Source organism: Dipodomys spectabilis, unplaced genomic scaffold (genome assembly GCF_019054845.1).
Source record: "Dipodomys spectabilis isolate Male_0828 unplaced genomic scaffold, ASM1905484v1 ptg000017l, whole genome shotgun sequence".
Taxonomy (NCBI): Eukaryota; Metazoa; Chordata; class Mammalia; order Rodentia; family Heteromyidae; genus Dipodomys; species Dipodomys spectabilis.
Genome location: NW_024870694.1, coordinates 4236212 through 4252168, shown reverse-complemented (window position 1 = coordinate 4252168; position 15957 = coordinate 4236212). Strand labels below are relative to the sequence as shown.

The following is a 15957-nucleotide window of genomic DNA, read 5'->3' as shown; positions in this document are numbered from 1 at the left end:
TGAGATTCTGTCATACTAAATACTCTAAACATACTAGATTCTTCAGCTCTCCTGTCTTCTTTCCAAATGGATACTTGAGGTAGGCCGAGGTGGCCATGCTCACTTAATTTAGGACAAAGTCCATTGTGACTCCATCCTACTCATGTCTCAGAACCTGGCTCTGTAGTCCTTTGTAAACTCACCCTTTTTCTACTTTCATTGTGTAGTTACTTGAGGATATTGATGGTGGGGATTCTTGCCCTTTTCCCCTCATGGTTAAGGGCATGCTCTAATCCCTGGTGGAATTAAATCTCATTCTTATATCTGTAAGTTTTGTAACGGGCTTCCCAGGTGATTTGTTTATTTTTTTAACTTTTAAGGAAAAAAAGCCTTCGTGTTTTAGTTGGTACTACCTGCAATGAATTATTTTGGGTTTTCCTTCAGAGCAGCATCCTTGTCACAGATGTGAATCCAAGGGGGGTTACACTCCACCATAGCTCTAAGGGTTTGCTGAGATTCTCACTTCCCTTACCTTTCCTAAACAGACCTTTTCATGATTCCCTCTTCCCTCACCCCCTCTTCTTCCTCACTGCTCTATATAACCTGCATGCCTTTCAGATTTGTCTATTTATTTATGAAATAGAGAACACATTCACTGAAAAGTCATTACAATTAAAAAATATATCATTTGTCCTTATACTCTTGGTGTCTATATTTCCCGGCACGAGTCCTCTAGCCACAGGCTTCATTTAAAAAAAAAAAAAAATCCTTGTTTTTTTGCTAGTACAAATCACCACTTTCTTCCTTATTGTTTCTTTAGTTATTTTTTTCTTACCCTTTGTGTTCTTTTTATCTTAATGATTACAAATGTCAACTGTTTTATTACCAATTTTCCTTTAATTTGATCCCTACTCTAACTCCCCACCACAAAGCAGAATTTGGTATAAAGTATTTTGTCTGGTTTTGTTTGTAAAGTAACTAATCCCCTTGCCCAGGTGGTCTCAGTCAGAGGACAGTTGATAGGGTGAGTTGATAGGGTAGGAACTTGAGTTTGCCACTGAGAGGGGCTTTCCAGCAGTGTTTTTGATGGTGATCCATTGAAGTGAGCAGAGTGAAGCAGAGTCAAACCAAGACCATGAGATGCTTTGAAGTATGAAAAGGTGCAGCTCATCACAAATTTGTCCCTAGTCTGATGAAATTGCAGGCCCTGTCCTGAAATCAAGTCTTGTTAATTAGCGCACGACTACCTTCTAGCTTTGCCTGGAGATTTTCTCCTGGTGTGTAATCAAGGAACAGTGTTCCCTGAGGATCCCCAGTACTGAATGGTAATGTTTTCCTTGTCAGCCCTTGGCTCATAGTAACCATGTACCCCTTTGCTTACTCTGCATATTCTAGTTCCCCCTTCTGCCCCACACTGCCAAATCCAAGGATCCCAGGATATCGGCAGCGATGTCATCCTGCTGTGTAGCTCAGAGGAAGGCATTCCTCGGCCGACTTACCTCTGGGAGAAGTTGGATAACACACTCAAGCTACCTCCAACAGCCACTCAGGGTAGGTACAGTGCCCCTTAACCCATTTCATTCCTTTTCATGGAAAGTTCTGAGATTTTCATGGTCATGAACTTTCATATACTTTGAAAAATACCTCTGTCTTTTTTTCTAGATTTTTTTGTGTGTCTAGCACAACGGTTTCTTTCCCTTTTGCGTGTTGACTTTTCTATACACAGGGGAAGTTCTGTTCCATCACAATGGATATTTAAGGACCAGGAGACCCAAGGATTGGTCACACAAGACAGGATAAAGATGGAGAGACACAAGTATCATGGTTCTTACAAACAAACCCCTAGTATTTGGATATTTTAAGGAAAACATCCTTGAAAATTTGAGAAAGTTTTATGAAATAAAATGAGGAAAAATGATAGGATCCTATTTTTTATCATCTCTGTTATAGAAAATGTTCCTTTTAGCATTCTTAGGGCAGAGTCACAAATCTTAATTTAAATATAAAGCTCTCACAATTATAAGCTTAACTACTCAGGAGACTGAGGACCAGAGGATTGTAGTTTGAAGCCAGCCTGAGCAGCAAGTCCACAAGACTCCATCTCTAAAGTAACCAACAACAGGAAAAATACAACCAGAGAAAAGTCAGGCTTAGTTGTAGAGTATCAAAAATGAGTAAACAAGCCAACAGAGCACTAGGCCTGAGTTCTAGTAGCCAATACCAGCAATAAACGACAGCCTCAAATCAGACGCACATGCACACTCACACACACACACACACACACACACACACACGGATGTGCATGTGTACAACATACACACACAGAGCATAGAGTTGGCAGTTAAGGGGGAGGCCCCAAACAGCCTTACTTGTTCTTAACTTTGAATCATGTTGTGAACTCCTGCCTGCCTGTCTGACTGCCATGGCAAGGGAAAAAGTCCTCAGCTGTCAGCTGATGTTAGTTTCCTTAAGACTCTCAGGTTGGGATTAGTGGTAGAGTGCTTGCCTAGCATGCATGAAGCCTTGGGTCCATTCCTTAGTACCACATACACAGAAAAAGCCGGAAGTGGTGCTGTCGCCCAAGTTGTAGAGTGCTAGCCTTCAGCAAAAGAAGTTCAGGAACAGTGTCTAGACCCTGAGTTAAAGCCTCAGGACTAGCAAACAAAAAACAAAACAAACAAAAGCCTCCCAAAACCCAAAGGAATACTGATTGACCTTCTTGTCCTCTCTTAATTCACATAGCCCCAAATTCATTATTTAAAACACAATAATGTTTGGGTTACTCTGATAATGAGTACTACAATATTGTGAAACACTGATTGTTTATAGCTGAAAGTTTCAGCCATATTATGGCTTGTGTGTGTGTATGTGTGTGTGTATATATGTGTACTAGTTAATCTTACCATTGTAAGATACTTAAAATGGCTCTGTCTTAAACTGCTGAAAACTATGTTCAAATCCCAGGTTTTCCGGTATGTTTCTTAACTATTGACTGACTTCTCAAACTGATGTTAGTTTTTGTAAAATAAAAGGGTCAACAATGTCATCTTCAAGGGCCTCTGTGGCAGCATTATTTCATGCCTATGTTGTGCAATTTTTGTGGAATATTGGATGCATTTTTGGAATTACAAAAGGACATTGACAATGGCTATTTTGTAGTAAGTTGAGAAATACTCCTAGAAAGAACCCTCTGTCTCTTGGTTTCTGGCAGGTGTGTGCCTATCAAATAACTCGGTATATTGTCTTTGCAACTTGAGTATTCTTGGTATTTTATGTACAAAAATGAACTTGAATGTCGAAAATAAAAACTTTCACCTTTTATAATTTGAAACTTTGGATTTATCATCAGAATTACATTGGATAAAGATTATTTATTGTAAAAATAAACATTATTAGAGTCAGATTTTTAATTTGTGTACTCAGGATAATATTTCTGCTGTATTCCGGTGAAAAGCAACTAGAATCTGATAATGAGGAAATGTCAGGCAAACAGTTATGAAGGGACCGCTGTGGTTTGGCTATAGTTTGCCTGTGTCCTTCAGAGGTCAGTGTATTGGAGGCCTGGTCCTCTCTGTCCTCACTCTGATGGTGGTGGGCCCTTTAAGAGATAGGACTTAGTAGGAGATCCTTAGATTAATTAAAGGAATGTCCTTCGAAGAGATTTAGGAAGGTTTTGTGGAACCCCTGAGGTCTCATGAGAGTGAATAGTTATAAGGCCCCAGAATTGTTTAGTAGTGAAATCTCTTGTTCCCATTTGTCCTGCCCAGTCACTTGGGGCTGCTGGATCTGGGACTTTCCTCCAGTTCCGCAAGGCTCAGAAAACCTGCCTAGTGTACATAGAGTGTCATTTGCGCATGTCCCTGAGGTTGCCCATGCACTGAGGTGGCGGCTGAGAGAACAGCTCTCCCTGGCTTTCTAACAGGGTATCATGTGATACCCCAGGGTAATGTATTGCAAAGCAGACTAGAGCAGAGCCTGGAGTGTTCCAGCCAGTCCCTTCCTCCTTAACTCAAGATGCTGCCTTCCCAGCATATTCTACAGTTACTCTGGAGAGATACCAGCGAGAAAGCAGAAGGCAGCGTTCCTGGATCAGCCCAAGGCCACCTAGAGAACTATCTTGCAAGAGCATAACAAGAAGATAAAAATTTTAAACCAAGAAAAGGGCTTCGTTTCTGGTCTTGTTTTTAAAAACACTACCATCTCTCCCCTGAGCCAATTGCTGTCCACACTTTTCTGTGACATCCTTTTATTTCTGAAAGCTGCTTTTGGCTCTTGTGACCTCACGCATTAATTTTCTCAGGGAGTTTAACAGCGTGACATGTTGTAGCGGCTTTCATATAACTTGAGTATCATGTTTCCTGTATGCCGGTCCTCCTGTTTGCTGTGGCTAGCTCCCTTTCCCTGCAACCCTTTCCTCCTCCAGCTCTCCACTTGCATGGCGGCCCTGAGTCTGTGGACTGTGCTTCTGCCAACAGCCCCAGGGAAGACTCAATTGGATACTAGATACAGCAGTGATTACTGATTACTGAGCAAGTTGGTGGAATTCTCTCCCTATCACTGATGGAGTGGCCTGTTCTAGGTCCCGGCTGTAAACACTGGGCTCTGTCTCTTCCCATCCGCGTGCACTGTACACTTAAGTCTCCATCTGAGACCTAAATCAAGCTTTGGCTTTTTGCCTTCTCCTCCTCTCTGGCTCCTGTGGGGATACTCCTCATCTTTGTTAGACAATATATTTGAAATAATCACTGAGTATACTTTATCTCACTTTTGTAATTAGAAAGTATTGCATATGAGCTTAGGCCAGCCTGAAGTCAGTTTCAGCCAGATTTAGCAGATTTTTATGATTCAAAGTTATTTATGATCATTAAAACTTAACCATTACAGAAGTAAAGTTGGAAAAGTCTAGTAATCACAATGCAGGTTAAGGAACTAAGTAACTGATGTCATATGAGTTACTTCTTGGTAGCAGAAAAGACTGATTTTACATACTTCTGAAAAATCCCCACTGCAAAATAGATATGCGAACAGTGTGTTTTATCCTCTAGTCTTTTGTCTTTTCTTTTTAATTTTTTTTTATGTAAATGCTGTCTTGAAACCTGATGGTGCTGCTGCCTCCTATACTACCACCGCCACTTCCTCCTCCTCCTCCTCTTCCTCTTCTTCCTGTTCTTCTTCTTCCTCCTCCTCCTCCCCTTCCTCCACTTCTTCTTTGAAAGTGGTCCATTTTAATATAAAAAAGTTGAAGTAGGGATAAGTAAAAGAAGAGAACATTTCCTATGGGAAGGAGAAAAACATTTCCTATTTCCCATATAGGAAATGGGAGTTCAGACACCTTTAATAACCTGATATCTTTCAACGTAAGACTATATTAAGGATTATTTCATATAAATAAAAATTATCTTGAGTTCTTTGCAAATACTTTAATAGAAAGTTAAAGAAAAATGAAGAATAATGCTGTAGAATATATGGACATGAAATTTGAAATTGATTAAAATATATGAATTGGCAAACACAATATCTATTTCAATGGCAAAACCAAAATCAGAGCATGCAGACAAAGTATTTTTATAATTGAATAAAGGAATGGAGCTAACAGAAATAGCATGTACATGGAAGGTAAAGTATCACTGTTAAGTTTAAGCTGGGCACGAGTGGCTGTTAAGGAAGCTGAAACCTGAGGGATTGAAATTCAAAGCCAGTCAAGGCAGAAAGTTCCTTAAGACTCCATCTCCAGTTAACAAGAAAAATACTGACTGGAGGCATGGCTCAAGTGGAAGAGCACTAGCTTTGGGCAAGGAAACAAAGAGGAGTGTGCGGCTCTGAGTTTGAGCCTCAGTAACAGCACATACACACATAGCTTTAATCAATGGCAGAGCAGATTGTCCTCATGTGTTTGTTTAATTTTTAAATTTTACTGTTCAGTTTTCCCTCTCCCCAGCCTGTACAGATCATTTCCAACATGTTATCTGTGCATTGCTTCCCCCTTTGTCCTTTGTCTCACCATTTTGTTGTTTCTCTTCCCTTCCCTCATTCAGATAAATGCATATAAAATACCCAGGGCACCAAAATCAAGTACAATGACAGCAGGGGATAAATCACAGGGGAAAAAAGAAAAAAAATACAAAAGAAAGAAGAAATCACATAGTACATGAACAACAACAACAACAAAGAAAAACTTCTTGGAGTTCATTTCACTTAGCATCATCTTATATGGGCATATGTACATAGCTATTGAGCTATTCTGCTCATCTGCTAGGATAACCTTAAACATATACTGATTCTTACAAATGAGGGAAACCATGGGACCTATGTTTCTTTGGGTCTGGCTTACTTCACTGAATATGATTTTTTTAACAGAATATTGAGGCTAAATAGAAATGATTTACTATTTGTTTTTATTACATAAATTTTATCAATTTATTATTAAATATTTAAGTATATTATTATTTAAAATATATAAATAATGAAAATACATAATTCAATTTTGTAATTACTATATATGGGAAATTTGGGGTTATAAGAAAACTTGTAAAAATTTGGACAGATATTTTCATATGGCTCAGAAAAATACACAAATTTGTTAAGAAATCTCGGGAGGAAATTCCTCCATAGAAACGTCACTAGAAACTGTACTGATCTCATTAGCATACATCATCTCACTTGGTCTTCAGTGCCCCGTGATGTCCAGGCACTTTTTGAGCTCCACCAACAGAAGAGGAAGCTAAGGCAGCCATGGAGATCCAGCACATCTGAATTCTGCCTGGCTAGAAGGAGGCTGTGCAGTTCTTGACCACATGATTTTCACTAGCACTGTGGATGAGGTAGCCAGAAGTAGAGCTCTGGAACCCAGGAAAAAGACAGAACTGGAAATGTACACTCAGGCTTGTTTCTCTCTAACGCTGAAGAGACTTGTAGGCCGGATGTGTGGTTGTGGGGGATACAAGGCTGCAGTGAGCTAAGCAGTGGATTTGTTGTCTTTTGAACTTTCCAAAGCTGTGTGCTTTGAAACGGCAAACAGCCTTGTGTCCATCTCTGAAAACATCTCTGTTTAGTTTCTGATTAATCCTGTCTTATCAGTATGGCTGTCTCCTTCCCTGATTAACTCTGAGTCAGCTCTGCACTATAGAATGTCAACATCACTTAATCACACATTCGTGCAGTTCATTGTGTCTACGTCAAGAAAGTAAGGGAAGACAGTGGTTTCAACTTTTAAAAATAACTTTTTAAAGCAATCACCTTTTTGTTCACCTTTTTGAACATCATGCCCAAATGCTGCTTAAGAGAAACTATTGTAAAATTTTCCAAATTGTCGCTTTGGAAATGTTAATAAAAATGGTTGGTTTGTTATGAGCAGATCAAATTGCTAGAGTTTCAAAGTTTAAGGAGAAAGGGGCACATGGAATTGTGGCTTGGTTACCCAGCGTTTATGCTTTTCTTGCACGATGAGTGTTGAAGAGGGAGTTAGCAGACAGTTTGTTCCTGATTCCAACCACGTTGGAAGATGGCATGGTGAGAATGCCTGTCACAGAATGGTAGAGTTTTAAATACTTTTCTGGAAAGCTGGGTGTGTGATTATGAGCTGAATTCTTGTACAGAGCTGATTTTATAAAGCGCTGCTACCTGTGTGTGTCTGTGATCTTAGACAAATCACATGGCTGTCCATAGGGAGGATAGCACCTAAGCATGTGGTGACCATGAAATGAGACATATTAAAGACTTAGTACAGTGTACATGGTACTAGGAAGAAGGTAGCACTTTTATTGGTGGATCGAACATTTATTGAGTGCCTTTCAGTGTGCTGGTGTAGTGCTTGCCAGAATTTCAGAAGGCAGAAGTGCCAGGGGGACAGAAGTGGATCTCTAGAAGTGAGATGTGAAAAGTCAGATAGAACACAGGGGAAAGGAGCATGCTGCCTGAAGTCTGCGGCAGCACCCAGAGAGTTCACCGAACCCCGTCTTCCAGCCTTCTTAACATAGCTCTCAAGATTTTCTGGATTTTTTTTTTTGGGGGGGGGATGTTGGCTTTTGGTTTTAAAGAAAAGGAAATAATACATGAAGGACAAACTGAGAAACCACTAAATATTATTGACTTTGTATGTATCATATCCAAATATCCAGGATTATCAAGCATTGTGTCCTGTCATCCATTTGAAAAATACCTGTATTGTATGGATTTAATTTTTTTAAAAAGGCAAAAATGGAGTGCCTCCTTTTCCTGCCCAATATGTCAAAGAGAATTCAAGTATGTATGTGATGATTTGGAGTCATTCCTCATGACTGTCTGGTGTACTATGTTAGAGGTTTAAGGACAACTTGACAGCACTGGCGTTATGAGGATCATCCTGTGAATTCCTTCTGATACATGGTCTAGTGTGGGGCAGTGGTTCTTTCCTGTTCCATGCTCTATTGATTTTGCAGACTCTCATTAGACCTCCCCTAGTACCTGTAGTAACCTAGCCTTGTCTGGCATGTAACCCATTTACTGGAAATGCTTGTCTTCTTCTCTGATGAAGATCTGTCCTGTTCATCATTGTATCACAGTTCTCAGTATTCCCCAGCCCAAGTATATTAGTAAATGAAGAAATTGATAAAGGTAGGCAGGCTGTGGACATCTGCTCCTATGATTGAGATAAGAATGCCAGTAGCCTGCAGACACCAGATAGCTAAACCTTAGTTTATATAAACATAATTTGACCCCAGGGCAGAGGAGCTCCCAGTGGGGCCTCAGGCATGTTTGGACTTTGTGCCAGAACCTCTTTCTTAGCTGTTAGGAAGTTTTTCCGTTTACTATTTTGCAGTAATTTTGATTAGTTTAGGAGACAGAATGCATTATGTTTTCTGCCAAAGGGCAAGAAAGTAAAGACTGCCGGGCGCTGGTGGCTCACGCCTGTAATCCTAGCTACTCAGGAGGCTGAGATCTGAGGATCGCGGTTCAAAGCCAGCCCGGGCAGGAAAGACTGTGAGACTCCGATCTCCAATAAACCACCAGAAAACCGGAAGTGGCGCTGTAGCTCAAGTGGTAGAGCGCTCACCTTGAGCTGAAGAGCTGAGGGACAGCGCCCAGGCCCAGAGTTCAAGCCCCACGACCGACAAAAAAAAAAAAAAAAAAAAGAAAGTAAAGACTAGAACTTAGAAGCTGAGACAGACATCCATCCAATACTAATTTCTAATGACTGGCTGTGTAATCTTATTTTCCAACTACTTATTTCCTAATCTCTTTGTGGTCCAAAGAGATTAATAATAAAGATACCTAAAAGGATTATTTAGATAAAGGTCAGATAACACATATAAAAGACTATATATAAAAGTTTTCCTAGTGCCTGGCACATCTTCATGACTGTTTGATATTTATTATTACAGGAATAATATAAACTGTGATGGTATTGATGAGTTACTAAGATGCAAACTGGCTAGGTAATTCTCAGACCTCTTGATGTGGGGAGAAACATTGTCTGACAGCCCTGGGCCCTGACTGCTTTTCCCCAGCCTCTAACACTGTGTCAGTTCAAGGCCAGCCTGTCCCCGGGATGATCCTGGCCCATAATAGAGCTTCTTAGAGCTTCAAATGCAGTCTCACTCCTGCAAGACATGGGATGCCTTTACTGAAAGACTGGCTCGAAGACTGCCCACATGCTTAGGAGTAATACTGTGAAACTGTCTGAGACCCTTCCTACGCAGTCTCCCTTCTTCCCCTCCCCCTCACAGATGTCAGACTTGCACAGAAATCTGAGGCTCTCCGTGCCTTCTCTAGCTTCTTTCCCAATTTTTTATTGCTTTATCCCTCAGTAAACCTCACAGTTACCCTAGTCTATTGGAACTATCATAATTGTTACTGTCACAGTTATAGAATAGACAGAACAGATGGTTTCTTCATCTAGTCTAAAGTGAGGATTGTTATGGATGCTCACTTGGTCTTTATGTAATCACAGCTACTCATAATTAAAGTGTGGTGTCCTGATCATACATTCTCTAGGACAAGCTTAGCCACTCTTATTTAGGCTCTTACATGCTGGTCTGCATGTTGAACTTTGAGATAGTCCTTATTTGGGACAAGGCCTCAATAGTTCCAGGCCCGAACATGTTGTAATGATTTTAGTCTTTATTTAGGAACCAAAAATTTCTTCCCACCTCCACTAAAAAAAATGAGGAAAATTGATAACTGTACCTTGTATTGATTGTTGCAGTCTTTGGATTGCTTTGTTTCTTATTTATCCACTTAACCAGATCCTTACTTATTATTTTTTGTGACAGACCAGGTGCAGGGAACAGTCACCATCCGGAACATTAGCACTTTGTCTTCAGGTTTGTACCAGTGTGTGGCCTCTAATGCCATTGGAACCAGCACCTGTCTTTTGGATCTTCAGGTCATTTCCCGTAAGTACAGTTAGTTGCACATTGAGGTGCAAAACTTGTTAAACCTTAATTGTTGTGAGGTTATCAGAATATTACATAGAAACAAATTTGGCTTTAATCATTGTTAAATGTATATAAATATCATAAGTATACTTTCCTTTTTTGTCCTAGTACTGGGGATTGAACTCAGGGCTTTATACTCTATCTAGCTCATAGCTAGAGCCATATTTCCATCCTTAAGTATACTTTCTAAACCTCAGCAGTATTATAACCTTCATGACAAAATATCTCTCCTTAAGACCATTAGATTCAAACCAGTTCTTATTTCATAGTGCTGTAAACATTATGATGTCTGTATTGATCTTATAGCTATGGCAAGACCTTGGGTATTTCCTAATCCCTTCTGTTTGCCTAATTAGCAGTTATCTGGTTTTGAAAGCAGCATTTGTCAATAGTTGAGAATTCTAGGCTGCTTAGTTCTGGTTGCAAAAGGGAATTATGCTATCTAAATGGATCTCAGGAAATGGAAACATGGGTTTTTTGGTTGTTGTTGTTGGTAATGTTTGTTTTTGCTTTGGGAATGGGGCCAAGAAAGGGAGGAAGGAAGGGTGAACAAATGCAGTCATATTACTCAGTATAAACTAAGTGGAAAATGACCTATGTAACTTGCGGTCAGGGATGGGAGGGAAGACTGGGGGAAAACAAAGGAAAGAGTGACTTTGTCCAAAAAAATAAATGTGCTCATTGTACCTGACTTATGAAAATGACAACCCCTTTGTAGAATACCTTAATAAGAATAAAATTATATACTTTTTAAAAAAGGGATTGATGCAGCTGGGATGGGGCCAGAAAGTATCTGACTAGGTCCCAGAGTGCACTGGGGCCTTCAGGCAGGGTGGATGGGTACTGGCCTCTCCTGTCTGTGCTCTCTGTAAGCTGTGTGGGTTGTTAAATGGGCCAGTCATGCAGCAGATAATGAGAGCCTCCCTAGCCACTGAGAGAAGTAGAATGCTCATTAGGTTTAACCAGTGTGGTCCTTTAGACAGACTAGGACATTTGTAGCAAGCTTACATATATTTATACAGTTGTATAGGTATATACTGTTTCTCTTTCTCATTAAATTTATTTCACAGCCCATCCCAGAAGCATTGGACTAATAGCTGGAGCCGTTGGCACTGGTGCTGTTGTTATCATTATTTGCATTGCACTAATACTGGGAGCATTCTTTTACTGGAGAAGCAAAAACAAAGAGGAGGAGGAAGAAGAAATTCCTAATGAAATAAGGTTTGTATGTCCTAATCTGTTCTGCATAGCTACTATGTATGTCTCTTCATCTGGGCAGTCAAGATTTCTATGCTAATCATATAACTGTGATGGGTATGGGCATTAGAGTGACCAACTGATATTTTTCCCTTACATTTTATCACTTTTCCTTATAGCAATATTCACCTGTATTCATTAAGAGTTCTCCTACTCCTTCATATCTCTACTATGTTCAATGATTGCTACAATAGATACATTAGTTTAAAATATTCATTTAACATTGGCCTTTCTGATATATAGTAGCATCAAGACAAAAAAAATGTACCAGTTCCTATACATAGATAGGCACAGCATATATCTTAATGTGAATGAGTGTTTTAGTCTCTTTTTCAGTACTTTAACAAAATACTTGAGGCAGGCTACTTTATTTTTAAAATAGTTTTATTCTGACTCATAGTTCTGGAAAGGTCAGGTCTAGGAATGTATGTTATTTTTGCATAGTAGTGAACAAAATCTGAGAGAGAACATCTTATAGGAGATAACATTTCTTTTGGTTCATGGTTTTAGAGGGTTTTCGTCGGTGTTTGGTTGGCTCCATGTATTTGAATGGAACATCATGGCAGCTAGAGTATGTGGTACAGGAGAGTGCTCTGCCTCATGGTGGACAGGAAGTATACCAGAAGGCACCTAGTACTACTTTCCTGGTGACCTACTTCCTTCAGTTAGGTACCACTGCCTAAAATTTCCAGAATCTTCCAAAAGAGTACTAGTATCCTGAAACACATTAGTCTGTGGGAAGATGTTTCATAGCCATAAGAAGGGGCCCCATCTGTTGGCAGCCTTGCTAACAGCAGCCTCAAGCAGCATGGAACATTTCCTGGCAAGAGCTGGGAAGGACATGGGTGTATGTGCCTGACTGGGTGCCCCTCTTCGTACAGAGCTGCCAGGATTCACTCAGGGAGGCTTCACTCCCACAACTTCATCTAATTCGAATTACCCCAGATCCCCACCTCCAAATACCACATTTCACTCTCTTAACTCACAGTGGCAATCAGGATTCAACATGTTAAATTCCAATCCTGGTGGGGGAAAAGCAAACTGCATAAAAGCCAGAGAAGGCAGTTTAGACAGGAATCTGAAGGCCTTCCGAAAAACGTCAAGATAATCTATAAGGAAAAATGATTCAAGGGTTCCAGCCCAGGTTCAGGTTTCACGTCATCTTGCTGAAATGCTTCAGTGCCTCCTGCCTCCTAGTCATGATGCACATGGCCTTTCAGGACCTGGCCTTCACCCTATTTCTGATTTCCTTCTCCCCTGCCACCAGGCTTACTCTGTGTTCCAGTCTGGTTTTGCATCCCTTTCCACTGTCTCTTCACTAAAGCCCTTGATCTGACCAGGCATCACCTCTTCCCCGGGGGCGTCTTTAGTCTCTTGCTCAGCCCTTCAGACTTACAAATCTGGTCACCTCATTTGGCAGAGCTTCTTATGTGCATTTTTGCAAGAAGCATCTAATAGGATGTACTCAAGAAATGTTAAAGAAATGAAGGAACATCTTAAGTTATTGACTTCTGTTAGCCTCTTACAATTCCTAAGGGCTTTGGGCTATATATAGGGCTAGATTCAGTCCCTGCACCAGATCAGAAAGGAGACCTCTCAATTGGCACACACTGTCACTTTACAAAATCCCACAGGTAATAAAGTCAGGGCTTCTAAAAATGTCTTAAAAATTTCCATACCCATAAGTTGGTTTCTTAGCTTTTCGTTGGCAAGTAATTCACTTGATTTCTTCATAAATTAAATTGAAGGCGTGTTTGGAATATTTTTAAGTTACACATACATATGTGTTTATACATTTTTTTTTCAGTTAGATTAGGGAAAGCATTTTGTTGAGAGAGCTGATCCTTTTCTGCTATTGGAGCCTGCTGTGATGCTAAGGAGCAGTTTAGCTCTAAGGACCTGGTTAAAAAAAAAATGAGACCATTCACAGTTGTGTTATTTGGTTCCTGATGGGGGATTTGTGTTTCAGACGCAGTTGCATTTCCACGGGAAGAGGGTAGACTAAATCTCAGGTAAATTTTAATGGCAACTTCATTTTTGTTTGTGTTTAGAGAGGATGACCTTCCACCTAAGTGCTCTTCAGCCAAAGCCTTTCACACAGAGATCTCCTCGTCAGAGAACAACACACTGACTTCTTCCAACACCTACAACAGTCGATACTGGAACAACAATCCAGAAGCTCACAGAAATCCAGGCTCTCTCAGACACTTGAGGGACTTGCGCCAGTCTTCCTCGCTCCACTCAGGCAGTGTCCATATCCCGTCCATCTATGCCAACGGGAACCCTCTGGTCCCGGGTCCACATAAGACTCTGGTAGTGACAGCCAGCCGAGGGCCATCGCCCCAAGTGGTACCCCGGAGCAACGGCTCAGTGTGCAGGAAGCCCCAGCCTCAGCACACACACTCCTACACCATCAGCCAGGCCACACTTGAGCGGATAGGTGCAGTACCTGTCATGGTGCCAGCCCAGAGCCGGGCAGGGTCCCTGGTATAGGACAGACATACTAGTTGCTGCGAGAACATGCAAAGGTTCCCTATGAGTGGCTAGGTGGGATGGGTGAGGGCTGGAAAGACCCTCCTTGCCAAGGTTTACCTGGCCACGGTCCTGTGTGATGGGACTTCATGCTCTGTGAAGCTTCACGAAGTCTTGGTTCCCCTTCACAGGCATCCTGTGATTCTGTTCAAAAGCTGCACCTCCAAGATGTGCCAAGCCATGGAGAAGACGAAGGAGCAGAATGTCAAGTGCAAAAAACAAACAAACAAAAAAAACATGCTGCAGTCCAGATGGGCCTGATCTTTAATTCTTGCCTAACTTAATAATTTTCAAGAGACTAAAGTGCCAGATGGAGTTTAAATAATGAGAGCATCTAAACAAAAGCATAGATGTCTTTAGGAAAAATGGCAAGCCACCCTGTGATGTGCTGGGTATCTCCTGTCCCTTATGAAGAGGGCTTCACCGCATACATGGTTTCTACCGGTTCCACCAGAGCTGGCTCTCATCATAGAATCGACACTTTATACAACATGTGGTGAGAAATGGGAGAAAACAAAGGAAACATCTCTAAGCAGCCCCTCCCTGTTTATCTCTTCCTGGACCATGGATTTCACATTTGGAATTTTGCTGTATTGACAGATTCTTGCCTGTCTGTGTTATTCTAGGATCTGTTGCAGGTCTACAATTCCCATTTATTACTTCTGGAAAATATCCTCAGCAAACCATTGGGTGTATTTTCTTAAAAAAAAAAAATAGGGAAGCTTAACCCCACCCTGTTCAGTAATTGCTATTAGTCCAGTAGGAGGTCTGTCCCAAAGCAGGCTGTGAAACAGGACAGCGGTGGTCAATCCTGGGCCTGGCTGGCAGCCAGGATGGGCTGTCCTGGCTTCCAGGTTATTCAGTGAGGGCAGCGCCTGATGCTTCAGTACTGAGGAAGATAATTCTTCCTGGCTGGACAAAAGAAGTTAATACAGGAAAGGCAGGAATTATTTTGGTTTTGTTACTTTCAAAAGAATTCTTTTTGTAATGGAGATAAGTCAGAGAAACGGGGTTCCTGCGTCCAGGCCAGTGTGTTTCTGGGAGAGTCTGCCCGAATCTGACAGCTCAGGTTTGCAGTTTTGCCCTCTGTGCATGCACACACGGGGAAGACCGCCTTCAGTGACTTAATTACCTGATGTGGTTGGCCTTGAAGTTCACCAGATTATTTTCCAAACTGTCTTGTGCTGTGTGGACCTGGCCGTTTGTGTATTGGTAACTATCTCGCCTTAATCTCATTTTAAGCAGCCCACAAAGAGTGTCTTCCAAGAATCCACCCCTAAGTTATTTGTGACAGTAGCCCAGGATTCAGGATTCCTCCTGCGTCTTCTCACTGCGCTTTTGGGCTGCTTTTCCTGCAAGCAGGGGCATCACAGGGCCAGGTGGCCTCCAGGGCTTTTTCCTGGTAATTTCAGTAAGTGAAAAGCAGGAGCTGCTGCGAGCACCATTTTGTCTGTGAGAGAGTCACACTCAGAACCACTTTAATGTTGATAAGCATTCACCTTAGCATTACTTAGTTTTTCCACTTGATGGTTCTTGACTTTGTAAAAAATTTAAATAAATGAATGTCTATACTTTTTATAAAAAAAGTGAAAATACCATGACACAGAAAAGATGAATACTATCAGATGCTGTTTAGAAAGCATTTATCTTGCATTTCTCTATTCTTTCTAATGATCTAAAACTCAATAAAATTTATTCATATAAAATAAGTTGTCATTAATTAATGGATATGATATTTTTTGTTGGTACTGGGGTTTGAACTCAGGGCTTCACT

At 40.9% G+C, this 15957-nt stretch overlaps 1 protein-coding gene across 3 annotated transcripts in view; it reads left to right on the top strand.

Moving 5' to 3' along the window:
- Positions 1–15051, top strand: part of Igsf11 (immunoglobulin superfamily member 11) — a 118579-nt gene extending 103528 nt beyond the window's left edge. For all 3 annotated transcript variants that reach the window (XM_042669430.1, XM_042669440.1, XM_042669449.1), the window contains exons 4-7: positions 1375–1530; positions 10230–10352; positions 11465–11615; positions 13703–15051. In XM_042669430.1, the coding sequence (XP_042525364.1) occupies positions 1375–1530; positions 10230–10352; positions 11465–11615; positions 13703–14144 (872 nt within the window). In that variant the 3' untranslated portion in view covers positions 14145–15051. The remainder of the gene's footprint in view (positions 1–1374; positions 1531–10229; positions 10353–11464; positions 11616–13702) is intronic.
- The last annotated feature ends 906 nt before the right edge of the window (positions 15052–15957 follow it).